The sequence below is a fragment of the Protomyctophum bolini genome (assembly GCF_963924005.1).
Source record: "Protomyctophum bolini genome assembly, chromosome: 5".
In the NCBI taxonomy this organism is placed as follows: Eukaryota; Metazoa; Chordata; class Actinopteri; order Myctophiformes; family Myctophidae; genus Protomyctophum; species Protomyctophum bolini.
In genome coordinates this window covers 18,571,895-18,599,469 of record NC_137866.1, presented here as the reverse complement: position 1 = coordinate 18,599,469, position 27,575 = coordinate 18,571,895, and the positions used below count along the sequence as shown (strand labels likewise).

General features: G+C 42.3%; 1 protein-coding gene across 2 annotated transcripts; it reads left to right on the top strand.

The window, feature by feature from the left end:
• Positions 1 to 2,481: 2,481 nt before the first annotated feature.
• On the top strand, positions 2,482 to 25,755 carry acss2 (acyl-CoA synthetase short chain family member 2). Of its 2 annotated transcripts, XM_080763256.1 has the most exons (20): positions 2,482 to 2,628; positions 3,103 to 3,287; positions 5,135 to 5,330; positions 9,689 to 9,780; positions 9,996 to 10,099; positions 11,388 to 11,460; positions 13,974 to 14,049; positions 15,673 to 15,784; positions 17,026 to 17,067; positions 19,213 to 19,350; positions 20,010 to 20,180; positions 21,488 to 21,621; positions 21,829 to 21,961; positions 22,077 to 22,133; positions 22,572 to 22,652; positions 22,884 to 22,992; positions 24,159 to 24,227; positions 24,745 to 24,921; positions 25,041 to 25,115; positions 25,226 to 25,755. In XM_080763256.1, the coding sequence occupies exons 2-20, from the start codon at positions 3,161 to 3,163 to the stop codon at positions 25,342 to 25,344; spliced, it is 2,085 nt and encodes a 694-aa protein (XP_080619382.1). In that variant the 5' UTR covers positions 2,482 to 2,628; positions 3,103 to 3,160; the 3' UTR covers positions 25,345 to 25,755. The 2 variants fall into 2 exon arrangements, with proteins under 2 accessions (XP_080619382.1, XP_080619383.1); XM_080763257.1 differs by lacking the exon at positions 17,026 to 17,067 and having other exon boundaries at positions 2,482 to 3,287.
• The last annotated feature ends 1,820 nt before the right edge of the window (positions 25,756 to 27,575 follow it).

The following is a 27,575-nucleotide window of genomic DNA, read 5'->3' as shown; positions in this document are numbered from 1 at the left end:
TCTTGAAATGGGAATTTATATTTTACGGCCTATATCTCACACAAGGTGGCAAATCTGCCTATGACAGGTGGGTGACATGGCTTCTTTCTTCAGATGCTACGAGAGAAATAACAAACTGACTGTCTCCCGTTCTTCACTGTTTGTTCAGACTGGTGCAGATCAGTTTTTGAGCTACACCACTGGACGCTGGTGCATGTTTTGAACAACAGTGGTCAACAGATCAACTCATTGCATTTCATGTAGTAGATGAATTCCCCATATGTAATAGCATATAAAAATATTATCAACATATACCTGCAAATGATGCTTCAGGCTCTAAGCGTATTCTGTACTATGAGTCTTGCCCTCAAGTCTAATTTCCTCCTGGGGGGGAGGAGGGCATTTTAAGACCGGGGAAGATAGACTATAGTTTACAAAATTACAATGGTTAAAAACTAGAAATTAAGGTAGACAAACAAAAAGTGGGGGGTGAAGATTTATGTAGGCCAGCATTGTAGGGGAAGCAAGTTTGAAAAGGTGGGTTTTAAGTGTGCTTTTGAACATGCTGAAGGTGGGGGCAGCTCTGATGTGAGTTGGGAGTGAAGGAAGGGCCACAGTGAAGGGGCGGCACTACAAAGGCCCTGTCTCCCAAATTTTCCCAACACATTTCTCGATAGGCTATCAACATTCATATATCAGTGTGCTATAAAGTATAATATTATATGTTCCTTCTGCCTTGATGATATACAATCGGCTTACTATAATAATAATAATTTGAATAATTATTATTGCCCGTTATTATTGTTGTCTAAACCATTGTAAAATGCAATAGACGTTATAGTCCACTAGAGGTCAATGGTCTACAACATAAATCATAATGGGACCAGTTGCCGGTAACCTCCTCGCGTCACCTCTTTGCTTAGAGAAGTGATTTGACCGCGGTGAAAAGGAGTATGCTATTTTATTGCACAAAACGTCTATATTGGTGCACTTATTATTTTCTTAATAATCTATTTGTATTACTTTCTGCAACTCGACATGCATTTATTATTTTGTCATATTTCATATTTATACATAGCGTTGTGAGTTTGTTTCGTTTAGTTTAGTTTAGTTAGTTTAGTTTATTAGTTTGTTTTTTCTTTCCATACAAAACATTCTTAGTTCATCAGTTTTTTTTCATTTTCTTATTCTGGAAAAAAAAAAAGGTATAGACTGAAGCCTAGGCTTATTACGTCTACCCTTTGGTCCATTAAATTAAAAAATTACAAATGTAAAAATATATGTACATCCCTTTTACAGGTCCTCAAACAACATTTCTACTGAGCAGTGCAATATTCATGTTTCTTTTAAAAAAAAAAAATCTTTTTTTTTCTCTTCTTCTTTCTGAATAAACAAGCAAAAACAAAAACAAAAAAAGAACAATATGCTAATAAAAGTCACAGTAGTAACATGAAGTAGTAGTTCCTTTACTCTGTATAGCTATTTAATACTTTTTTTTTTACCTTCTTAAATTTATCCTTAGCTACACAGTCTTTCAATTCCTCATCACATCTGTTCCACAGCTTCACTCCCTTTATCGTTATACAATTACTTCTCACGTTGATCCTTTCTTTTTTTTGTTTAAACATACATTTACCTCTGAGTGAATAACAGCTCTCTCTCATTGTGAACAACCCTTGGATACAGTCTGGAAGTGATTTCATTTTGGCTCTAAGCAGTATCTCTAATGTTTTAAATTCAACTAAATCCTTAAATTTCAGCGTACGACATTTAATAAATAATTCATTGGTGGGGTGAATATAATCAACCCCATTTATGATCCTTATGGCTTTTTTTTGCAGTAGGGTGATACAGTTTGTATTGGTTGTATAGGTGTTGCCCCAGACTTCAGCACAGTATGTAATATATGGGGTAATGAATGAGCAGTACAGGATATATAATGACTTGTGACTACTGACTTGTGAGTTGATCTTATTGGACAATAAATGGGGGCCAGACAGGCGCGAGTGCTATTGGGACGCTGCAATAGGGGGACGCTGCATGCTGGAAGTGTAGTTCCCATGGGCCAAGGGGGTTGTTGCATTGTGATTAGATATTAGGTTGGTTGTCTGTCAAAAAGTCACGGTGATACCGTTGTCCGAAGTATTCTGTACCGCGCGTAACTAGCCTTTTTCAACATAGTATTTTCTCCTTGGGGGGTTTGATTGAATATTTTACAAACCAACAGTTGCCCTTCCTTGGCCCCCTTGCCCTTGTACTAATTTTATTTCAATTGTGTTTTGATGCTATGTGGGAGGCGTGCACATGCATACTGTTTTGTTGATTTTACTAATTTTATTTGAACTGTGCCTTTGATGCTATGTGGGTGCATTGGTTAATATATATAGGCCTACTACGTGGTACGATTGTTTAAAATGTGAAATAAAGCTTGATTTGATTTGAACCAACTAGCCAATCACAACACGGCGGTCCCTCCACAGGATGGGATGTAATCCACTGGTCTACTACATGCACGTCTCTCTCCTTGTCCCTGCTGTCAATAGAAAAGGACTGGAGAGGAGGAGAAACCAGTGACCCAAACCACCGAGGACGTCCATAAACCTGCAGCACGAATGCTCTCTTCCTGTGGTCTTAAAAGCGTGCGCTTTGGTTGGTTTGGTTTCAAGTGCATTTCTCGTTTCCTGACTCTGTTAGCTTAGCCTGTTAGCCTGCACACTGTGACTATACTACAGTGCTTGCTTGTCCTGTGTGTGTGCAACACACATAACTGGAAAAATAAACAGTCAGGTACTCGCCTGGAGGAGCTGCAAAACGGAATACGCTTTCTTTGGTCAACAAAACGGCTGCAGTTGTATGGGAAAATACTTTTTGATTTGAATGAATCAGTAATTTTATTTTATTCTTTAAATAAATTAAATGCATCGTTGTGGAGAGGACAGCATCTTAAAAAACAAGGAAGTGTGAATGAACTTAGTTACGAGCTTTATATCGGTGTAACCACACCATCTGTCCCTCTCTGTTGTCCCGCTTTACGACGGTCACGTCTTCTGACAACAGCCTGGTTCTTATTGTTCTATTGATCGATTTCAATAGGCTCATTTTGAACTCGTCCTCTCGCCACAGATCAGGTATCTACACATTTATCTGAAAAGACTCAGTCAGTGTCTGAATACGAGTCGAGATGATTCCCGATAAAGCGCCCAAGGAGGACGTTTTCCACGCATCGGAGGACCTGAAAAAGGGGGCTCACGTCCCCAACTTTGACAAATACAAAGAACTCTATGTCAAATCCATTGACAGCCCAGATGGTGAGTGCTGAGTGGCTCCGTGTTATTATTACACTGTACATGTAACTCTGTAAGACATGGATGATTAATGTATACATGATTATGAGTATCAATGTATTACTATTACTGTATAGTGAAATTGAATCCAGAACTGCCAGCAGCCAGGTTATTGCAATGCAAGGCACCTGCCACAAGTTGTGTGTGGTGTGGTGTGTGTGTGTGTGTGTGTGTGTGTGTGTGTGATAAACGTTTTGTTTATTGGATTTTTTACTCGAATGTCAATGGCATATACCGAAGCAGACAAACAAGACATCAAAATAGTTAGTCACGGGTGGGGTGGATCAACATATGGAATGTCAGAACAGGTCAGCTCATTATGGAGATCTAAGGGTTTGAGAGGTTTGTGGTGTTTGGTTATCCAGGGTTTGATTGATGTGACATATGTGTCACGAGGTGTGATGTCACGAAACGTGATGGACTGACGATCATATATGGAGATCTAAGGGTCTCCATGATGTCACGAGGTCGGATCCATATATGGAGATCTAAGAATCTCCATGATGTTATACGAGATGTCACGACTCGAGGCGTGATGGATTGGCAGTGACCAACGGACGGATTGATGGTTCCATATTATTTGTATGCTCTGATTTATAAATGTGCAAAATGATGAACATTATGTTGCCACTACTGTTGGAGCAGCCATAAAGAACACAGGTTCATCCCGATGTTCTGGGCATCTTTGTAATGTTAGTGTTAGTAAAAAGCAGGTAAAAGAGTAACGTTTGAGGCAGACTAACATCAGTCACTTTACAGTTCACTGTAGTAGAAGAGGTGCGGGTTTACACCGCAGCTATGTCGGCTCCGCCTACAGGAAATACGTAAGCTGCGACCATGAGACCTGTTTCTGAATTCGTCTATACGGTAGATGACGTACTCTCTGAATTTATAAAGTGAGATTCTGTTACAGTGCGTTTTAACAGCGGGAGAACAACGGCAAGCGTCACTTGAATTTCATTGGCTATCGCCGGACGAAGTCACCCAAAAGATGAATTATTTTCATCTTTTGATGAATTATGAATTATTTTCATCTTTTCGGCCGACGTTGCTCCGCCCTCTTTTTGACCATAGCCTGTTTGCCAGCTATCGCCAGACGCCAGTAGTTGCTTGCTGGGTCCCATTGACAAATAATGCACTTCTGGAAAATTGCATATTGTACATGCATGGTATCACTATCAACTTCTGACACTGATTGTAGTGCTCTTCTTCACAATACGAGTGTTTTGGGTGCGGAGTGATTTTGAGGCAAAGATTCTTTGGATTGTTTACAAACGTATTTAACTAAACACTTAGTTTAAGATATAATCTGCAGGCTATGTATTAAACAGTGCAATTAGATATGTAATCCAACCTGTTTCCCTGTTTGTTGAGACGGCAAGGAAATCTTAGTGTGTGTGTGTGTGTGTGTGTGTGTGTGTGTGTGTGTGTGTGTGTGTGTGTGTGTGTGTGTGTGTGTGTGTGTGTGTGTGTGTGTGTGTGTGTGTGTGATATCAAGGTATTTATTATATTTATATCCATACCGCCCACGCCCTGCCCAGCCCTATCTGTCACTATTGTACTAATTGTTGTGTGGTCACGACTGGTTTCCTTACTGTATGTGTTGATACAATATATACTCTGTTCTTTAATACTACTACTACAGCAGCATGATGACCTCAAATCTCTCTCCAGGACCAGTAGTTCGTTACCCATGCATATATTCAGATGCATATACTGTATAGGTTCATGTTTTCTCTTAAATGTCCTCCGTTTCACAATTAAGCAATGGTTCTGTATCCTCATTTACGCTGTTCCCTCCTGTACTCCAGAGTTCTGGGGAGACATCGCCAAAGACTTCTTCTGGAAGACGAAACACACAGGCAGCGTGCTGGACTACAACTTTGACGTGACCAAAGGAGAGATCTTCATTAAGTGTATGGAGGGAGCCTGCACCAACATCTGCTACAACCTCCTGGACCGCAATGTCCACGACAGGAAACTGGCAGACAAAGTGGCCTTCTACTGGTTAGTGTGGGAGCTGTGGGTTAAAAATGGGGCCAGTACTGTGCTTGACCACTTCCCTCTCTGACCCTGTTGTTTCGTGCACGGCAATATCCTCAGTGTTCATTTATCCATGTGTAACTCTGTTTATAAATGGATAGTGTATACTCCCAGAGTTAAATTAACACTGAGGATTTTAATGTGTGTGGTGTGTATGCTTGCTTAAATGGGTCCCCACTCTCTGTCTCTGGTTGGTCTCATTGTGTTACTGTGTTCGGTGTGGGGGAGCCTCTGCAGAACAATGGGATGGAATGCCAACAGGAGGAGAAGACTATGAATGGATGTACTGTCATCCTCTTGTCTTTCTTTCTCACTCACATTCCCTCCTTTTCTTCACACTCGGTACCTGCCAAATGTAAGCTATTCCCAAGCCAAAACCAGTAAAAGACGGGAGCGCTCGTTTCGTTTCACACACTGCTCTATGCATCTTTCCCTGTCTATGTCTCTCGCCCTCTTTCTTGCTCTCTATCTCTGCCTCTCTGTTTTTCTCTCTCTCTCCCTCTTTCTTGCTCTATCTATCTCTGCCTCTGTTTCTCATATTCCCTTGTTGTCTCTCTCCAGACTCACACTCTCTCTTATTGCCCCCCCCACCCTCTCCATCTCTCTTTCTGTCTTTTCTCTCTGCCACCTCTCTAGTGTTGCTATCTTTCATCGCTTACACTCTCATCCCCATTCATTCTCTCACTCTCTTATATCTGTTTTGCCAGTATTTCTCTTTTTACAGAGGGGCTCCTCTAGGTCAGGAGGTTGGGCCATTGGGCTATTTTATGGACACAAAAAACTAGTTATGTGTGCTTTAAATGCTTAAAAGTAATGTCAGTGTTATGCAATGTCTCTTCAATCAAGTTCTCTCATACAAAGTATGAGTTATAAGTTCTATATTTTATCCTTGAGAACATTGCTGTCAAAGTAAGAGCTTTTATGTAATGCCTCCCCTCTCCTCTTGTGTGGGTTAACCTTCGGTCCCCAGTTCTACACTTCTAGCCTGTTACTTTAGTTGTCTGCTCCTGGCAAGATGACTTCTAATAGAAAGTGGCTCTTATTCCTAACTCCACATTACTCCTTAGTAAGTCTTTATGTCCTCAGGGTCTTTGTGGCTGCATGAGAGACTGTCCGTGTCGTTTTTGTTCCATCTATCCCTGGCCTAAGTGCTAACAGAGCAGTGCTCTATTAATGGGTCACTTTTTATAGAGTGTGCGCATGTGCATGTGTGTGTGTTGTGCAGCCATTGACATGAGCAGTTTGTGATTGCCTGGGTCAAGTAAAATAAATATTCTGAGGGTATTGGAGTTAGCTTCCTGTTTACCCAAACAGGCAACTTCTTTCTTTTTTTAGTGTTGTTAGAGACTAGGAAGCAACAATCCTTTTGTTTGCTATTCACACAATAGGAGATAAAGGCCCAACTGTTCATAATAAACACTTGAATGTCCTCTGCTCAGAGTGCTTGTTCTTTCTCTCGCTTGGAAGCGAATGAGGCATTGCTATGGAGATAGTAGATACGTATTTTAACCACATCAACAAATGTAGTTGTGCATAGGATATGTAGTGTGTTCTAGCACAGTGAATGTAGGCAAACAACAGATTATGGATGGATAGTGTGGTGCATGAACATTTGCATTTTTAAGTGTTTTAAATGTTTTGTTTTTTCCAATATAGGGCTATTTGATTCTGAATATGTTTTCAATACTCATTTGCCGCAACCAGCCGCACATTCTCTTATGACTTTTCACAGGAGAGACACACACACACACACACACACACACACACACACACACACACACACCTATGTGGGGATGTATAAAATCCTCCTTAATATCATGCATTGCAATTGTCATGTCATCAACTCACTCTGGTAAATTCACCGGCTATCACCTTGTCCATTCACACATTGCGCTGTTCAAAACATTTATTATTATTATTATTATTAACACAAGGGAGCTGGAAGCTTGAAGTCTGTTTCATGTCAGGTCCTAGTAATTTGGACATTTGCTTTCATACATACAGCCCCAGCGGTTAATGTCTGAATAACTTCAAGATTATCAGTGCTTGTGTGAAAGACACTTCACTGTGATGAACTCGGCTCTCCTCACTTGACTTGACTGCTCCACAGTCTGTCACAGTGTTATAGTTTGCAGGTGTTTGCTTGATGAAGATGTGCGCACAGACTCTACGATGGTTTTCAGCAACTGACAAATACGGCATGAAGCACTCTCTAGACAAAGGTTAAATGATTGCTCCTCCTCAGTCCATCTGTTCCCCTAGCATGATTTGGCTCAACGTTTCTTCACCTCGGCCAGAAAACATCTCTTCCTAGCATGATTTGGCTTCACTTTTGTTCAAAACAGCCGGAAAATGGCATGAGTGCTGTTAGGAAATTAATTGTGGTTACATAATGTTTGGCTCCGGAGACCACGGGCGTTTTGTTTTAAAGGAGAAAAAAAACGTGTGGGCGAGACATGCATGAGAACTCTCATACGAGCGGAGTGAACCTTGATTTTCGCTAGCCAATAAGAGTGTAGAGGGGCGTCTCTCCAAATGTGGTGACGTCAGTGTTCTCCGCTGTGTGGAGTCGGGAGCAGAGGGGGGCGTGGTGGTGGGGAGGCGGGCATATAGGTTGGTGAACCAATAGGAAGTCTCTGGCTGTCTCGGCCGGGAGATGGTCCACCGCTCTATGTCCAGAAACCATAGGTCTCTTTCAGGCTACATAACGGGTGGTGTCTAATTTAATTAAATCTTTATTTATTCTCGGAAGAGTGGGGTTGCCCTCATTTATTATTGCAGTGTCGTCGAGATATTGACTGGGTCAATGGACCTCAGTTTTTTCAAGCTTAGATAGATATTATTTAAGACCTAAAGTGGATGAACGCTCTGGTGTGTGTGTGTGTGTGTGTGTGTGTGTGTGTGTGTGTTACACAAATTGGTACACATGCTGTCTCTGCTGAGAGGAGTACATACTCATGCTGTGAGGCAAACACACAACTGGACACAAACACACTGGAGAGAGAGAGACACTCACTTTCTCTTAGCGAGGGTGTTCTTGGACAGGGCTGTAGAGTGTTGCTGCTGAAATTTGTGAAATCTGTTATTTTTTACGACTACTTTTTTATTGGAACCTGAACAAATTTCTTTGAGGAGACTGTGTGTGCACACGCCACTGTAGGCCTTGCACAACAACGCCACACATGCACATTTAACAAGGCAGTCTCACAGTTGAGCTGTGCTCTTTACATGCAATGATCATTGATCCTCTCCAAATTAGTTTGTCATCTTTTTATGTTTTGCACTCACTCTCTCACTCACTCAATCACTATTACCGGTACTCTCTCTAGCTTTATTTCTCTGTCTCTATCTCTCTGCCTTAGACTTCCTTTCACTTCCACCCTCTCGTCTCTTTTCATCTCTCTGTCTCTAGACAGAGAGAGACAGGGAGACGGTGCTGTATATAATAAGAAGAGACAGCGTCACAGCGTATCTACGACAGTGTCTGCTCAGGACACGGTCATTAGCAAGTGTCTTGTGTGCCTGTACTTAAGTGAGATTTTTCCATGTCTGTGTGCGTGCATGCATGCATGTCTTTGAGTCCATTGAAGAGACAGACATTGTGATGTTTGCTTGTCTGTGTGTGCGAATGGGTGTCCAACTGTCCATGTAATGTACATCTTCATTTTAACATGAGGCCACCGATGTTACTACTTGGCTTAACCATACAAGTTAGGAAAGTGTCTCTTTGGTTGTGCAGTGAACATCTGAACAAATTGGTTTGCGGACACATGCTGTATAATTTGTGTTTGTGTGCGTTAGCCAAGTACATGGACGCAATTCATGGTTTTGCAACTTCAGCCTTCCTTTTAAAAACCTCTGTACTAATTTTCTATTCTGACAAAGGGGAAAGTTTGGAATGCAGCCTGTATTTCACAACTGTGCAAAATTATTATCCCGTCTTTGACAGGATTGATTGTGGCTGCCACCGTGTGTGCGCGTTTGTTTTAATGTGGTTGTTTAATGCTCAAACTGCTCATTGTGGTTAAAGAGACTGTGTGTGTGTGTGTGTGTGTGTGTGTGTGTGTGTGTGTGGTGGGCGCATGCCTGTTGTATAGTTAATACAACAATGTATAGTAGTTGGAGGGGTGTGTGTGTGTACACACAAGCTCTTACTGGGTCTGGAAGGAAAGTCACTTTGGATGAAAGCTTCAGATAAACCTAGAATACATTTTTGATTCCCAGAGGGAAAGTGTGTTTTAAATGTAGCGTAAATGTTTTTTCGAAGGTACCTGGCTTAAGGGGGCTCATAAAATGTATGTGTTTGTGTGTTTACTTTGAAGGGAAGGTAATGAGCCTGGAGATGAACTCACAGTCACCTACAGAGAGCTACTCCACAGGGTCTGTAAATTTGCCAACGTCCTGAAGTCACAAGGTACTTCTTCACTGTCATATGATACTGCAATATTACACATATTATTATTATTATTATTATTAATGAATAAATGAACACTTAGTGTATAGTGCATGGGTAAAACTGCTTTAATTCCAATATAAACGTCTGTTACTGTTAAGCACACATCTTCAAGCTATAACAAATAATACGTTATTTTAGTATTGTCTGTCCCTCTGCTCATTGTATGTCTTCAGGAGTGAAGAAGGGAGACCGCGTGTCCATCTACATGCCCATGGTGGTAGAGCTCGTGGTAGCCATGTTGGCCTGTGTCCGCATCGGAGCTGTGCACTCCATAGTGGTCAGCTAAATGTGAAATATAACGAACCATCTGAAAATCATCCTTACGGGCTTTTCACAAGGGAAGCGACTAAACGTACCTAATAGTGCTTTGAAATGAACCGAAAATTTGGAACATCTCACTGACTTAATCTGGCTCACTTTGGATAATTCAGTTAATGATTTCCACAATGCTTGCATTCATGAACTGTGCAGTGACGTTTCATGATTTATGTAATTTTAACCCATTTTGGGCAGGAACCCCTTTTGGTGTTTTAAACATTGTTATAAATTAACTTTTGAAAAATAGCAGATCTAGAAGCTCATAGCACGCGCACTACGAGCTTGTAGGTCTGCTATTTTTGAAAAATCGTTAAAATGTGGCACAAATCATTGAATATATATTTCAGAGCGAACATTTTTAACTAAAATCTTTGCTTCTGGGGGGTCCCTGGAACTACATATTTTGAGATGGGGTCCATGGTCCAATAGAGATAATTCTGGGGGTCCTTGACATGAAAAAGGTTGAGCACCACTGACATAGAAACATACGTTTTTCAGAAACTTTTGGATTTAGAAGCCTTTTTTTTTTTAAATCGACCTCTGTCCAAAATGGGTTAATCAAATCACTATTGCGCAGACATCCATTGTTGAATTCAGTGTGTAGGAATAATGACCTCCACCTCAATTTTATTTTCTGATCGTCCTCATTGCTGGCGCTATAACAGGCCGCTTCACATTATGGCCTAGAACTCCTGAACTGTAGGTTGTCTGATAAGACTTTCTGCCATTTAGTGTTTTTTTGCACGGGAACCAAGTGGGTGTGACGTCGCTCCACATGTGAAAAGCCCTTTAGTTATTGTACTGCAGTCATTGTATTTACCTTGTAGCAACAGACCTTGTATCATAAATGAATTACTCACTAAGTTGGTCACCTGTACCGGACCAGACATGGAAACATCCAGTCATTCATTTTATTTTGTGTGTGTCCACCATTTCCAAAAATGGTGGACATAGCAGATCTACAAGCTCACAAGACATGAACTCAACACGGTGTGAACCTTTAGATCTGCTATTTGCTAAACATTTTCATTTGAAAGTTTAACATTGTTAAATTTGGCCTATTTTGGGTACATTATTATTTGTATTATTGGTACCAGACATTGTCAGTTATTTGTTATATCGTCCCTGTGCAATTTTTGTTTTTATGAAAGCCTAAATGCCAAACATTCAGTGCAGAAAAAAACCATTAATTCAACACAATTTCATGATCGTGACAGTCCGTGACATGTGCGCTTTCATGTCTCCAGTTTGCAGGCTTCTCTGCTGAATCTCTCTGTGAGAGGATCATGGACTCCCAGTGTTCACTGCTAATCACAGCAGGTGAGAGACACACACACACACACACTCTCAATTTCATTGTGGTGCTTGGTCTGGGACAAACCATATCGCAACAAAATACATGCATGCAAACCGTACATCAATAAATTAAACGATGAAGAGCTACACTACCTACGGCATAAATACATGATCACATTACTAATATAGTTGAACATGCTAGTCTGCAACATTTTCTAAAAGTCATATTTTGACCCGTATCTTAAAAAAGGAGATGGCTGCTGATGCTCTTTATGTTCAGCGACAGTGAGTTTTATCTTGCTGCTCCTCCAAACCATCTGATCCTGCCCACTGGCCTCCCACAAAGTATGTGGTGGCCATTGTTCCATAAATGAAGAGCAAAGTTTTTAGAAACGGGTTTGTATGCACTGTATGTCCCTTCTAAAAATCACAACTCATGCCACTATTTGTATGATGTCACAGAAATGATTATCGTCATCATCATCATTCTTATTAGTCTTATTCTTATGTTTTTAATCTATTTGTTACACCCACATTGTTCTTGTGAAGCACTTTCGTTATGATTGGCACACAGATTTAATCTGTCTGTTTCTTCTGATCATGTGTGTACAATGCTTTCAACCAAATGTTCTTTGTACAATAATTACTGTTGGTGTGTGTTTGAGCACAGAATCCCTGCAGGTACTGTCGCTGAACCAAATGGCACACATTACAATACCCAGTAACAATGTTTCATTGACCCGACTGGTTTGTGCTGAACTTAAATGCTAGTTTGCCTTTAGTCAAGTTCAGCTTATATGCCGCTGCGCTGACATCATAGATGTCCAGTACACTGTACACTGAACAATGGATGACGTTTCAGTCATATACTGTATCTGAGTCACGACACCAGATACACTGAGGTCAGGTTGAAAGACAGAGTGCTCCTGGCTGCCTGTCACAACATCAGTTTGCCATAATAAACCTCCGACTGGGAAGTGATTGTGACTTAGCCTGAGGCTGGTTGAGGCGTGTAACATGAGGTGCTGACTGAGTTGTAAGCAGTAATAAACGTGTGATTAGCAGGCTTATAGTGGCTGAGCCAACCACTAGGCCTGGACCACTTAATCCTCTGCTACTAAGGCTAGGAAGGCTGTTTTACAAATCGCATTTTTACGGTTAAAGTACCAGTTTTAACCATAAAGTCTGAGTTATACTTCAATGCATTGTGAGCTTGTAGATCAGCTCCAATCCTAACCCCTAAGCCTAACCATTTAAATGCCTAGTCCTAAACCCAACTATGAATTGTTAACCTAACACACAAAAAAGGGTTACCGGTATCCATTAAACAATCATTTCTCATTTGAGGACCCAGTCAAATGGGGATATTTGGCCCCCATAAGTATAGTCTCACACACATGCACACGCACACAGTAAGCTGATAGTGATCACCTTGAGTCTAGCTGGGTGAGGGTCCATTCATTGCGACTGGTCTCCTGACAGCCAGCCGGGACTTTAGTACCTTGTAAAGAAGCTTATGAGAGCTTGGATGGTGATACAGACCTGGAATCTCACTAGGATCTCGTTCTTTTTATCAATGAGACACAACTTCCTCAACAGGTTATAAAAACAGCAGGGTCAGTCAGTTAAACATCTTGACTGAAAAGTCTTACTTACAACCAATCATAATAAACCTTTATATCCACGATATAATTTATATAGCTGTTTTTGCCAGGTGCTTTAAAAGCGTCTGGACTACATTTGCACTCTAAGCCCATAGTCTGAACGACATAAAAAAACAACACTCTGAACGCCTCAATGCGTAGCAAGTGCCAACAGAAGCTGATGTTATGAGATTACTGGAGCTAGAGGAAAGCCGCCATAAAACAGTGCGTGAACCAACAAAAGAACGTTGGAAACGAACGAAAACGGGCGCTGCACCTGGCAGTTATGACTGAGTCATTCTTGTTTTAATGGTGGTTGCATTTGAAATTACAACTGGAGTAAGATGGAGGACAGATAGAAGGAACAGTTTAGAAAGATTTTCCCTTCCCTTTATGTTAATGATCATATCTTTTTATTGATTTCAAGGCCACTTGAAACTTAGTCCTTGGGTGTTCCGAGTTTGAAGTCAGTCAGCCCCATATATGGGCATAGCGGTCGGATCGGTGGCTCTGGCAAGGTATATGAAATGGAAGGTCAAGAGACCAATGTCACAGAAGACCTAATATAACGACATGTATAAGACATATAATATTGTCTGCTGTGTTGCTTTTCGATGTGTACACTGTACGTTTTACAAACACAGGATTATGACGTTATGGCTTGGCCTCTGCATGGCAAGGGCGTCCTCCTCCCTGAGCCAAGCTTGCGCCTAACCGCATACCTGCTAGAGGTATCTAAAGAGCACAAAGTACCGCTGTTTAGATCCTCAAATAAAATGATGTACTGTGCACATCGAAAAGCAAGTGAAGCAAGTGTCCACTCTCTTTTCTTTTCTTCACTCCCCCATTTCTCGTGTGTGTGTTTGTCTCTCTCTCTCTCTCTCTCTCTCTCAGATGGTTTCTATAGAGGAGATAAGCTGATCACTCTGAAGCTGATAGCTGACGAGGCACTGCAGAAATGCAAAGACAAGTAAGCTGGCTGCGCCGGGCACACGGAGACAGACATGTAATGATCTTAACTGTATTATGTACATGTAGGCTATTTGGGCTAATGGCCATGCTTTTGATGTGCTTTACACTAGTGCTTATATATGCTATACACTATCCTTGCCTGAGCATATACAAGCAATCAGCCTGAGTGAAGCACCTGTGCCCAAGTCTTATTACATGCCTATAGCTGTTCTATTTACAAATGCAACAAGACGATTTGAGAAATGTACTTGAATTAAATAAATAGATTAACATTACTGTCAACAACAACTAACTCCCCCAGCGAAAGACATTGTATAGCTGGGATTCTCCAACAGAGTGGGAGGTATAGCTGGGGGGAGTGGGGGGAGACTCGGAACATGATGTGAACATTCTTTGAACAGTCGGAACTGAATCCTACACTATATCTGAAGCAACGGTTTTTGGCAGCTACATTTTGTCATACTTGACATGGTGAGTTCCTTGAGCACCGAGGTGTGCTCATTGGTCATCTGGGTCCTCATTCACAACGGAAAATACAGTATACAACAAGGTGTAAATGGAATGCGTAATGATCGCATATTTATCCGTCCGATCAAGCTGCGACGAACTCACGTGTCGTTCAGCGAAGGTGGCGTATTCGGTTAATTTGTGCGCATCCCCCTTGTATCTCTTTCCGCCTCTTTCCCAAGCGGTTCGCCTGGTGTCGCCTGGTTTAATGGAACATCCACGCCCATTCCACGCCATATAAGGCAACAGGAAATATCTGAAATACGTCGTCTTTACAGCCTGCAAAATGCACTGATGCGATGCATGAGCTTGTAGAACAGTTGATTTTGACAGCAATGTCAACAGACTGAACGTTATAAAGTATAGGCTACTCTCATAACCAACTCGTTAATTTATTGATTTAAGTTCAAGCTCAAGGCTATAGCCTATATGCCTACTTGGCAAATACCATAATTATTTTATGTGCTGAGTCACTGACAAATATTGGGGACACACCCTACATATTTTATTTGAGGTCTGGCGACTATTAATTGATTCAGCATGAAGACTAAAGCCTTCTGAATAAATGGTGGAAACTCTTCCCTGTCAGGTGAAAAGAAGAAGCTTGGACTCCTCATGCATAGAAGGAAGCATGAGGTTTGCCCGCTGTCCCCCGAGGTTGGCAGAGGAAGTGTAGCGCCCAGGATTACATTAGATAATTGACAATGGGTGAAAAAATGGGTTGCAAAACCGTCGGATAAAAATGTAATTAAAAGAACAAGCATATCACCTCAGTAATTGTATCAGGATGGGTATATATATACTGTATATCTTTGCTTTTGGGAAGAAACCACCTAACTCCAAAATGTAAAAAAATCAGAAATCTTTTCAGGAAATGAAGAAAACCAAAGCAATACTGCCTCATCAAAGTTGGTGCACGTTTTACTACTTTTCATTTGTTCAATATTGTTTTAATCAACACATGTTCAATCAATAGCACTGATTTTATGCAAAAAATTTAACTTCAAAAATGTAGTTAGGTGGTTTCCTTCCGACAGCAACAAATCTATTTTATAATCTCTCAATCTTCCTGGGCCTCTCTCACTAGTATTTCTCTTTCTGTCTGCTCCGCCAGGGGTTTCCCAGTGGAGAGGTGCATTATGTTGAAGCACCTCTCTAAAGAACCAGAAGAGAGTCCACAGGGCTCCCAATCTCCACCTGCTAAGAGATCTTGCCCAGACATGCAGGTAAATGAACACGGTGAACTGTAAATCTCTTAGCGCTAATTGAACTCTTGAGAGTGTAAAAAAAATGTCCCATACAGGATCTTTACAGTGTAAAGGGAGAGCCTAGGACCTGTCGACGTGTGTGTGTGTGTGTGTGTGTGTGTGATGTGGAGGGACAGACAACATAACCTAGTAAACCTACCACACAGTATTACGCCCACTGTCCCTCCATGTCCGAGGAGCTAGACCACTGGTTTTCAATGTGGGAACCCCCAGGGGTCTATAATTGATAGATAGGAACCAAATGGGTTAGTAACTCAAGAGGGTCTAGAAATGGAATGTTCCTTTTTTTTACACGGCTTCTTACCCAACCTAAATCAACACTGTTGATTTTACAGTGTTGCTTGGGTTCCCAGAGATAAACATAATATCAAATGGGGGTCCGTGGCCTAACGCGTGTCAAACTGCGGTTGCTTGGAAATAAAAAAGGTTGAGAACCAGTGATCTTCTAGACTATTGAGGGAACCAAACAACCATGTCATTTCATACCAGGCCAGACAACATTAAAAGAAGGCTAAACTAAACCAGCTACCAGTCTATAAAAAGTACTAACAACCTTATATGTGAATGTGTAGCGAAGGTGATGTAAAGATCAACAGTCAGTGCATGAAGACCTCTTTACCCCGACAATGGAACTATTCCCCTTTTCATCACATATTATTTTGCTTTCATCTTTATCCCCAAATAATTCACCATTGCTTTGCTCCCGTAAATGGTCGATGAATGTAACTTTTTTTCCTCTTGAGTTCCCAGTCATTCACTGGAGCTGAAGCTGTTTAATCTTAGTATTGGGAAATTTTGTATTGAATGTCTTCAATCAGGCTGTATCCATGCCTGATCAAATCTCTCATGTTGCACATTGATTAGTCAATTAGCCAAAAGTGTCTTCAAACTACTGAAAAATCGCCTTTTGTAAGGCACAAAGACTTTGCAAATAAGCATGCTTGTGCCCTGAAGCTTTTTTCAGAGGGATTCTAAATGTACAAACGTGATAGCTGAAGAGTTCTGACTTTAGCCTAACCCCCAGAGATTGAGAAACTCCACTTGATTAATTTATTTAAGTTGCACTTCTAAAACCTTGTTTCATTGTGGCCCTGCTTCTTTCTCTTTGGGTTCATTCATGATTTTTGGTTTCTGACATTTTCCTCTCCTATTAACTGCTCCTTCCTCCCCTCCATCCATCCATCCATCCATCCCTGTAGCAGGAGAAGCACAAAGTAAAGAAAACACGCCCTGTCCCCCAGGTATTGTCACTCTTCTCCCCTGCATAGAACCTACTAACTCATTTATCTATTTATTTAAAAGTCAAAATGCACTCCAGAAAGCAGAATTCATTACTCCTGTATGCTTCAGAAAACTGACATCTTGAGAAAAGTCAAAATGTTTGCCTAAAAACAAAACATTTCTATTGATGAAAAAACCAAAACCTTGATCTTTTCCAAATTTCAATTGCTGATTGATGGAATAAAGTGTGAATTCTGTTTGTTACGGTGGGTTTTGGGAGCTAACGCCTGTCTTTCTTTGCCCTTGCGTAACAGTCTTTTATGTTCATGTTCTCCTCGGTAGAGTTTAAAAAATATGCTTAGGCGGGTTTGATTTTCACCTGTGCTTGTCCCAGGTGTTACATGCACACAATGTAACGCAACCTGTGACCAGCTGTCTTTCAAGGGTGGAGCTGTGTGTGTCTTTGCTAACTATCTAGCTATCTGGTCATTTCTCTCCTTACACAAACGCGCACACAGTGAATCAGGGGTCTGTCATGTTTGTCTTGGCTCGTTAAGAATAGAATTCGATTATCATCATATTTGATTACCATCATGCCTGGATAAAATTTAATTTGAGTCACTGGTCCCACTGGATTTATTCAACACCTGGTGGGATGGCCAAGAATATATCCTAGACTAGAGACTATAATATTAGTGTTTCTACAAAAGAAAATAAATCAAGTGCCGATTCACATACATTTATATTCATTAATATTTCTACGTTCGTACAAAGGCTTACTCTTTACACAATTTTTTACTTAATCTTGTATCAAGAAACGGGTGACTGACCCCTGATTCTCACTGTTTGTCAGGAAACTAGGTCATTACACCATTTGTGTCGGGGACCAGAGGTGTTCTGTGTTCTCCTTCAGCAGCCAGATAATCTGTCTGTTGAATGTGGCGTCTTGTCTGACCTCCCTGGCATGTAATAAACTCTCTCTGGCACAGGGTGTTTATCTCATAGACTAAAATATATGGGGTAAAAGGGATCCCTGACGTCACACCCATTGGTTTCTCTACAGACTCATTTTGAAGCCACTAGTTCAGTGATAAAAATGGCAGCGAGTGCAAAGAAAAGTAAATAAAAAGAAAAACAACCCTATTTGAAATGAGAGAAAGTATACTTGTTGTTTTAGCTGAAATGAAAGAACACGGGGCTCCATCACACTTTAAGGTGAATGTCATTAGTTGGCTGTTACATTTTAGCCTCTAACCCTGAGACCAGCATTATGGCAAATGTATTTCTGTGTGAACGATGGCGAATTGGGATCAGAACTGGGGCGAGCTGCTAATAAAAACGGAAGCCACTCTGCTCTCTGCGTTTTAACAATATTGTCTGGCACATATAAAGTACCAATTGGATTAAACAAGCATCCACTTAAATATCTACTGCCCTTGGGATCTCATCCCCTGAATGTATTTCTCTCATGTTTAATTTACTGTATACTCCCATCATATGACGGTGTCACTTGCAAAAAAATAGCAGAGTTTGTAGTTAGGCTATTTTTGGCGAGCAACGGGTCATACGATGAAATATAAATTGGGCTTTGGTCACCCCCCTGATCTCACAACATGTTCGCCCCCGTTCTGATGATGACACACGTGGAATAAGTTACGATGACCTGCTTGTATGTCTGTAACTTTTCTACAGTCCAACCTAATTCGCTCTCATGCACAACCACTGTGATTAGATGCTTTAGTCACACTTTCTTCACTTGTTGTTTTGTTCACTTCTTCTTAGTGACAGTAGCTAGAGAAGCATGCCTATTTTCGAACTGACGTTTTCTCTCTCACTCTTGGTTTGTGTTTTTTCCACAAGGTAGAGACATTTACCGTAGTTGTTTTGCATTCTCTACGGTTGATGATTGGTCCTTCATGGTCGTTTTGAGAATGATCTTTTTGGGGGTACTCTGATGTTTATATTGTATATATTTCTGCCTCTTGTCTGTTTGTACAAATTGCAAATATTTGTACAAATATTTGTGTGTGTGTGTGTGTGTGCATTTTGTATCATTGCATGGGTTTGTGTGTGTGTGTGTGTGTGTGTGTGTGTGTGTGTGTGTGTGTGTGTGTGCATGAATCTGTGTTTGTTTGTGATGCATGTGTTTGTGTGTATTCTACCAGGTTCCATGGAACCCGGCGGTGGATGCGTGTTGGCACACCTTGGTGTGTGACGCATCGGACGAGTGTGAACCGGAGTGGTGTGACTCCGAAGACCCTCTGTTCATTCTCTATACCAGTGGCTCCACTGGAAAACCTAAGGTACACAACCCATTCTGACCTGAGATCAGATTCTAAGAATGTCTTCTACATCCTGACAGTTTTCCGAAAAAGCTATGTTTCTGTCAGTCGTTCTTCGATTTTTTTAAAATAGCAGACCTACAAGCTCGTAGCGCGCCACTCGGTGGTGCGCTATGAGCTTGTAGATCTGCTATTTTTCAATAGCTAAAGCATAACATAATGCTAACACCAAAAGGGGTTCCCGCCCAGAATGGGATAACACGTTACGCACACACAGGGGTGGGCCGATAATCGTTTCTCGTGATAAGAAAACTCTCACAATAATCGTATCGTGAAGATTTTAGTTTATCATGAAACTGTCCTCCGTCATACACGAGAACAAATTATCTTTTGTTGAGCTGCAAATTCAGTACCACTTAAACCCTCTATACTCGATAAAACAGACCTTTAAAGAGTGCATCTTTTTGGTGAACGTCCCCACCAAAATACAAATGCTGGTGGTTCATTACATGTGGTTTTTGTGAATTTTTAAAGTTTTAAGCATATTTAGATTATTGCGATATTATTGTTCATCGCAATTATTTTTGGCGCAATAATCGTGACATGTAATTTTCATATCGTCCCATCTACCGAGTACACACACACACACACACTCTCTAACCTTATCTGTTTGCTTTCAGGGTGTACTCCACACAGTCAGTGGCTACATGCTCTACGCCGCCACCACCTTCAAGCTGGTGTTTGACTACCAGCCCGATGACATCTACTGGTGCACTGCAGACATTGGCTGGATCACTGGCCACTCCTACATCACCTACGGCCCACTGGCCAACGGGGCCACCAGTGTCCTGGTGAGTGGAGTCTGAAACCCTGCTGTAATCATCGGGATTTTAAATACAAAACTGTGATTATTATTATTTTGTTCTTGATGAATTAAAGCCTCCATGAGTTTCTGCTGACTACTTCTATTCTATATCTAACTACAAGAATGAACCACTTCAACCACTTTGGGCGGGAACCCCTTTTGGTATTTTAAACATTATGTTATAATTTAGCTATTGAAAAATAGCAGATATACAAGCTCGTAGGTCTGCTATTTTTGAAAAATAGTGAAAACATTTATTTCAGAAAACTGGAGGATTTAGAAGACTTATTTTTTTAATTTTGAGGTCGGGTCTAAAATGTCGTCTCCACACCAAATCTATTTGCCGTAAATAACCGCTGTCCAAGCTCTCAAGTTACGTGTCGCAATGCATTGTGAGCTTGTAGGTCGGTTATTTTTGCCGAATGTTCGCCTCCAGAATAGGGAAGCTAGTGGTTGAAGGCATTACTGTATGTCATGAGTTCCAGATTTAGATGATGATGATGAAACATTGGGAGTGGAGAGTACTTTTCCACGTAGCTGGGAGATAAGGCTGCTGCCCTCTTGAGCCCTCTGAAGTCATTAATATCTCTTTTAATGTTATTAAGACATTTATATTGCTCTGACATCATGGCTCTTTATGATCCTTTGCCAGCAGGTGGCTCTTGAGACCACCAAACCACTGCTTACAGCTTTTGTAAAACTACATTCGGAATGCCCCCTGTGGCTGTAACATAATGCACAACTATGCAGGCTGTAAATGATGCATCCCTTGCTGGTACTGGGGTGGTTGTACAATTAATCAAAAGCAATTCAAATGAGTTATTTTAGGTCTCACGATTATGTAATGGTGAAATTATCCAATTACACAGTTGTTGGTAACCGGAAATCTGTCTAACCAATCTCCCATCCATCAGGCTCAAAAAGGCAGTATGTAGCAAAAGATATGGCAGAGATGAGCACAATAAACAGACATAGTATCTAATTATTATCTATCAATGATCCAAAAAGAAGAAGTTATTTAATTAGTTGAGGCCCACAACACCATGACTCAGTCCTCTACTCCAAAAGTCCACAGTTGATTTTCCACCTTTATTAGTACTATAAGCATGGATCTTATTAGTCTATAAGCATGGAAGCCTAGATTGGACTGCTGTAGTTCATATACCTTGTCCTTTACTGTATGTCAGCGAAGTCATCTTGAGTACCATGTTTGTTTTGCCAACACACACCCTCTTACATTTGTCATGAGAATAGCGTGTGTGTGTGTGTGTGTGTGTGTGTGTGTGTGTTCAGTTTGAGGGCCTGCCCACCTACCCTGATGTGAGTCGCATGTGGGAGATCGTGGACAAATACCATGTGACCAAATTCTACACCGCTCCTACTGCCATCAGAATGCTGATGAAGTATGGCAATGATCCTGTACACAAGTAAGACTGTAGTATGTCTGTTTGCCTGTCTGTCTGTCTTTCGAAGATCATCAAACTAGAATGTTGACTCAACGTTGAGTTGAGTAAAGTTCGAGAGCTTCTCCAGTTATCAACATGATGTGCGTGCCGGCTCCTCTCTCCCTGGTATCGTCTCTCTTGTGTCTCTCTCTCTACCTCATTAATCTCTCTCTCTCTCTCTCTCTCTAGGTATACGCGTGGCTCTCTGAAGGTGCTGGGTACAGTAGGAGAGCCCATCAACCCCGAGGCATGGCAGTGGTACTATAACGTGGTGGGAGACGGCAGATGTCCCATAGTGGACACCTTCTGGCAGACTGAAACCGTTAGTTACTATTCTAGAGATAAAATAACCTTTTATTGTTATATTTAGTTGTTTCTTCTGTAATCAGTCAGAGCCAGGTGTTCAATTGTCTCTGATAGTCTGTCTCGTTTCTCAGGGTGGACATGTGTTGACTCCTCTGCCTGCTGCCACGCCCATGAAGCCAGGCTCAGCTGTAAGTGTGTTCTGTTTATTGGTACACTAATGACCCTGCTGTACAGCGAAGCGACTGCATTTTACTACAGGCTGGGGGTTCCAATAGAATAGAACCCTCAACCTGACTATGTTAGTGCCTTGCTCTAAGCATTGCTCTACGCTGCCAATAGAAGCCCCAACCTGGGCCTGGGCCACTATACCCATTGAGCCACTTTGAATAATGATTAATTAATTCAGAGTTTGTCTGCTACTATCAGTTTCTTTATGGTTTGGCTTTATTTACACAATGCTAAAGTGATGCTGTAAAACGGCAAAAGCACAGAAAGATAACGTCTCACCTCAAACAGCCGACCAATCTAACAAGAAGTCTTTTAAGATCAGAACATGTCATAAAGGAGCAGACGGCGATGAATGAACGATAAAAATAATGTAACCGTTTCTTCCTCTTCTGCGTCAGACCTTCCCTTTCTTCGGCGTGGTGCCCGCCATCTTGAATGAGTCGGGGGAGGAGCTGGAGGGACCAAGCGAAGGATACCTGGTGAGGACAATTGTGTTGTAAACCTCAGCATTATGTTTGTCTATATCTCTCGTCGTGTTAAGCCTGAGTTATAATTAGGTGCGCACAGAAAATGGCAGATCTACAAGCACACACCTAGTCCATATGCATACAGTATATACAACCTTGTGCCAAAGCAGTGCAGATCCACGTGTGTAATCCATGTGGAATACTTGTTTCCAGAATGTGACTATACCGTATGTGTTTGTCCAGGTATTCAAGCAGCCGTGGCCTGGTATAATGAGGACGGTGTACGGGAACCATGCCAGGTTTGAGACCACGTACTTCAAGAAGTTCCCTGGTTACTACGTCACTGGAGACGGTGAGGAAAACACTGACTATGAGTCGTTTTAAATAAAACAAAACACCACTGGAGCAGAGCCTGTGTGCGGACTTCTTTCTTCTTTCAAACACTGACTGAGTCAGAGATATTGGTGTGTAAACATACAACCTCTGTACTCTGTTGCATAGTGAGCTAGTCCAAGAGACTGCACGCACAGCCACATAAAACAGGTGCGGGACAAAGAATTGTACTTGAGAAAAGATAGGCTTCCAAATTATATTTGTGGGTACATGTGAGCCGCTCTTATTTAAATGAAAATCGAGGTTTTCTTTACTGGTTTTAGCTAAGCCCCGCCCTCTCCCACTTAGACACTCCCACTTAGACACGTTCCAGCCGGGCTCATTCATTCCAATGTAAATATCATGGATTTTACACGTTAAATACTGGTTCATATTTGGAACCAGACCTTCCAAATGTCTTCCAAATCTGTCAACAAGGCCTGCCAGATGCACTGGAAAAATATCATGTGCGTGTCATTTCTTTTTTTAAAACAAGGTTTAATCATAATAGGAAAGTATTGGTGGAGAGGTCTATCGAACCCATGTTATGCTTAGCTGTGATTGGACCATAGCAATTTGGGGAGGGGCTTAGCTATAGGTCACTCCGACATGAGGGAACAACAGTCGGACTCGAACATGCACTGCTCCAGTGCTTGCGGTTAGGTTAGTGTTTGAGGTAGGGTAGGTTAGGTTAGGGTTTGAGGTAGGTTAGGTTAGGTACTGGTTAGGTTAGGGTTTGAGGTAGATTAGGTTAGGTAGGTTAGGTTAAGGTTTGAGGTAGGTTAGGTTAGGTAGGTTAGGTTAGGGTTTGTGGTAGGTTAGGTAGGTTAGGTTAAGGTTTGAGGTAGGTTAGGTTAGGTAGGTTAGGTTAAGGTTTGAGGTAGGTTAGGTAGGTTAGGTTAAGGTTTGAGGTAGGTTAGGTTAGGTAGGTTAGGTTAAGGTTTGAGTTAGGTTGTCGGTCTAATGACTGTCGGACCAATAATAGTGTCGGAACTAAAGCCTGTACCCGATCTAATTCACTCTGTCCATTCTCATCCAAGAACAACGCAACTCATTTTGTCATGGAAACCGTTTTAGGACAGAATGGAAGTGAATCCTTGTGTCTATTGATGATTAATGTCTACTGTTGCTTGTTTGATCCTGCAGGTTGCCGTAGAGACAAGGATGGCTATTATTGGATCACAGGGAGGATTGACGACATGTTGAACGTCTCAGGTAAGCTTCCTGATTGGACAGACCGGACCTACATGCTGTATGCGTTTGTCTGGACCAATAGGGTTCCCACACCTTTCCACGCCATGCACCGCACAAAGCCATAGGAACTGGCTGTGTCACTCCCTTTCTGCAGGATAGGACGTTTATTTCTAATGAGATACTGTGCATGAATGTTTTCATCAACATAATTCCTAATACCGGTAATAAAAAAAAAAGGTTGAGAAAGGGGTTTTTAAATGGCATTCCCACAACAGCTTATGCAGGGTTTTCTGTTAGGTTAACAAGCATTGAGGATAGTAAGTGACAGTTCTTCCTAGTGTTATTAATGTATACATTTTGTAACTTGAGAGTGTACAAATGTACTCTGTAAAGCTAGGGGTTAATTTGGTTAAATTTGTCTCGGAGTTAACACTGAGGATTTCATAGTGTACTCTGTATTCTCTCTCTGTATACTCTATCTCTCTCTCTCTCTCTCTCTCTCTCTCTCTCTCTCTCTCTCTCTCTCTCTCTCTCTCAGGTCATTTGTTGAGTACAGCGGAGGTGGAGTCGTCACTGGTAGAACACGAGGCTGTAGCAGAAGCGGCGGTGGTGGGCAGACCTCACCCGGTCAAAGGAGAGAGTCTGTACTGCTTTGTGACGCTCACTGCAGGAGTCACCTACAACATCACACTGGAGGCAGAGCTAAAGAGACAAGGTGCGTGTGTGTGTATAAATGTAGCCTGTTCACACACAATGAGCATAGCAAAAACCAAACCACTGCATGAGGTTGGTAGAATGTGTGTGATCGAACCATTTTTCATGGTCTTTTTCCAGTGAGGGAAAAGATCGGAGCCATTGCCACACCGGACTACATCCAGAATGCACCGAACCTCCCCAAGACCAGATCAGGTCAGATTACAGTACAGTCTGTCGGCACATCGGGAACGTTCCCGTGCAAATTATACAAATCGAATAACTCTCTCTGTCTCTGTCTCTCTCTCCCGCCCTGCCTCCTCCAGGTAAAATCATGCGCAGGGTGCTGCGTAAGATTGCGTGCGGGGAGCGGGACCTTGGCGACATCTCCACGCTGGCCGACGACTCTGTTGTAGAGCAGCTCTTCCAGAACCGCCGCTGTTGACCTGGGCGCACCACCGGAGGGCACCACAGCACCAGTGGCCACACACACACACACACGCACACATGCACACGCATGCAGGGAAGAAGATGAGGAATGGGTAGAAAGGCAGGATGAGTGTTAAACAAACTTGGGGCGGGGGGGGTTCAGGCGTTGGGTACAGAAAGCAGCCCTTAGCTGACGCAGATTCAGTGTTAACAATTAACTGTGTTTTCATTTCACTGCCTTTTCATTTATCGGAAGGAAGTTCTCGTTCATGGCCAACCGTGGCAGACGGTTCAGTGTGTCATTCATGGACACTGACCTCTCTGTTTCAGTTTGGTGCCGCGCTGTGACCCCTGTGCCCTCATTAAATGAGGATCAGAGGGTTGTTTCTTCACGTAGCTCAACCGGCCCACTTGTATTAAGGAAATTACCCTGTAGTTAATTTACTTCCTTGTTTTTGTTTTTAGACAAGCAGTTTTAGAAGACAAACATTTATATTATATACACATGCATACAAACAGTCAAGACTGGAACAGCGTGAGTGTAAATAAAACGATACAGTAACATACTGTGCAAAATACTCTACACATTAGGCCCATGACCCCACATAGCATACGGTGTATACAGAAACGCTGATGGAATCAATCGTAGTCCCCCTCCCTCCCCTCCCCATTTACATTGTTTGCAGTGGAAGATGCAGACAAACATTACAATAAGGCATTTGCAACAGGAGAGGTGTAGATTTAGTGTTGGTTGAATATGAATATGATGAGACCAAGGTGAATTCAAACATGGATATTAAGGTCGTAGACACGTTGCGGAACCGAGGAGGAGATGACCTTGGCTTTACTTTTGTTAAAACTGCCTTTATTTAATTAAAAGGGGGGAAAAGTAGACTAATTGGGCTCAATGGTCGCTAATGGTGGAGTTCAGGACAGCTGGCTTGCTGTTGGTGCCGTGTTTTATTAGGAGCAGATGTTGAGCGCTCTCCTCTTGGTGGTGTTTTATTGGGAGCAGCTGTTGAGCGCTCTCCTCTTGGTGGTGTTTTATTGGGAGCAGCTGTTGAGCGCTCTCCTCTTGGTGGTGTTTTATTGGGAGCAGCTGTTGAGCGCTCTCCTCTTGGTGGTGTTTTATTGGGAGCAGCTGTTGAGCGGTCTCCTCTTGAGCTGTTGAGCGGTCTCCTCTTGGTGGTGTTTTATTGGGAGCAGCTGTTGAGCGCTCTCCTCTTGGTGGTGTTTTATTGGGAGCAGCTGTTGAGCGCTCTCCTCTTGGTGGTATTTTATTGGGAGCAGCTGTTGAGCGCTCTCCTCTTGGTGGTGTTTTATTGGGAGCAGCTGTTGAGCGGTCTCCTCTTGGTGGTGTTTTATTGGGAGCAGCTGTTGAGCGGTCTCTTGGTGGGCGTCGGCTTCATGGTCCTAGTGTAGAGCATCTTCATCTGCTTGTTTTTCTTCAGTTGCCATTCTAGCTTCTCCTTCTCCATGCAGTGGAGCTCCCACTGCTCTGCCATGTACTGGAGAAACATCTGGAACTTACGCCCCTGCATGCTTTCCCAGGCGTCCATCTCAGCTTTTTTTTCCTGCAGCTTGGACAGGCTTTTATGCAGTTCTGTCCTCTTGTTTCTCCTCCTTGAGCAGATTCTCTCCTTTGTTTGTTAAACCTCGCTGGATCAGTGGCTTTTTTCTCCAGCTCCAAGGAAGAGTCTCCAGTTGTCCTCCCGTCGAATCTCGAAGTCGACAAACTCTTCGTGCCTTCGTTCCTTCTCTGCCGCCTGGCTTGCGATGTGACGGCGTAAAGGCCTGTAGTTACTCCAGTGAGGGCACGGAGGACTCGTCGATGGCGTAGGGCTCTCAACACAGGATTTCACAGAGCTCCTCCAGAAGAGCTTTGAGCTGCTGCAGCCTCTGGCTTCTCCCCTTCACCCTGTCCTCTTTCTGGAGGATAGTCATACCGCCCTGGCTTCTCCCCTTCACCCTGTCCTCTTTCTGGAGGATAGTCATCCCGCCCTGGCTTCTCTCCTTCACCCTGTCCTTCTCTTTCTGGAGGATAGTCATACCGCCCTGGCTTCTCTCCTTCACCCTGTCCTCTTTCTGGAGGATAGTCATCCCGCCCTGGCTTCTCCCCTTCACCCTGTCCTTCTCTTTCTGGAGGATAGTCATCCCGCCCTGGCTTCTCCCCTTCACCCTGTCCTTCTCTTTCTGGAGGATAGTCATCCCGCCCTGGCTTCTCCCCTTCACCCTGTCCTTCTCTTT

What these genes read in the sequence shown, in the direction of transcription:
- acss2 (XM_080763256.1), top strand. Translation starts at nt 3,161, where the DNA reads ATGATTCCCGATAAAGCGCCCAAGGAGGACGTTTTCCACGCATCGGAG. An exon ending in GAGCTGTGCACTCCATAGTG is followed by an intron (nt 10,100 to 11,387) that starts GTCAGCTAAATG and finishes TCATGTCTCCAG; the next exon opens with TTTGCAGGCTTCTCTGCTGA. An exon ending in CCTCCCCAAGACCAGATCAG is followed by an intron (nt 25,116 to 25,225) that starts GTCAGATTACAG and finishes TGCCTCCTCCAG; the next exon opens with GTAAAATCATGCGCAGGGTG.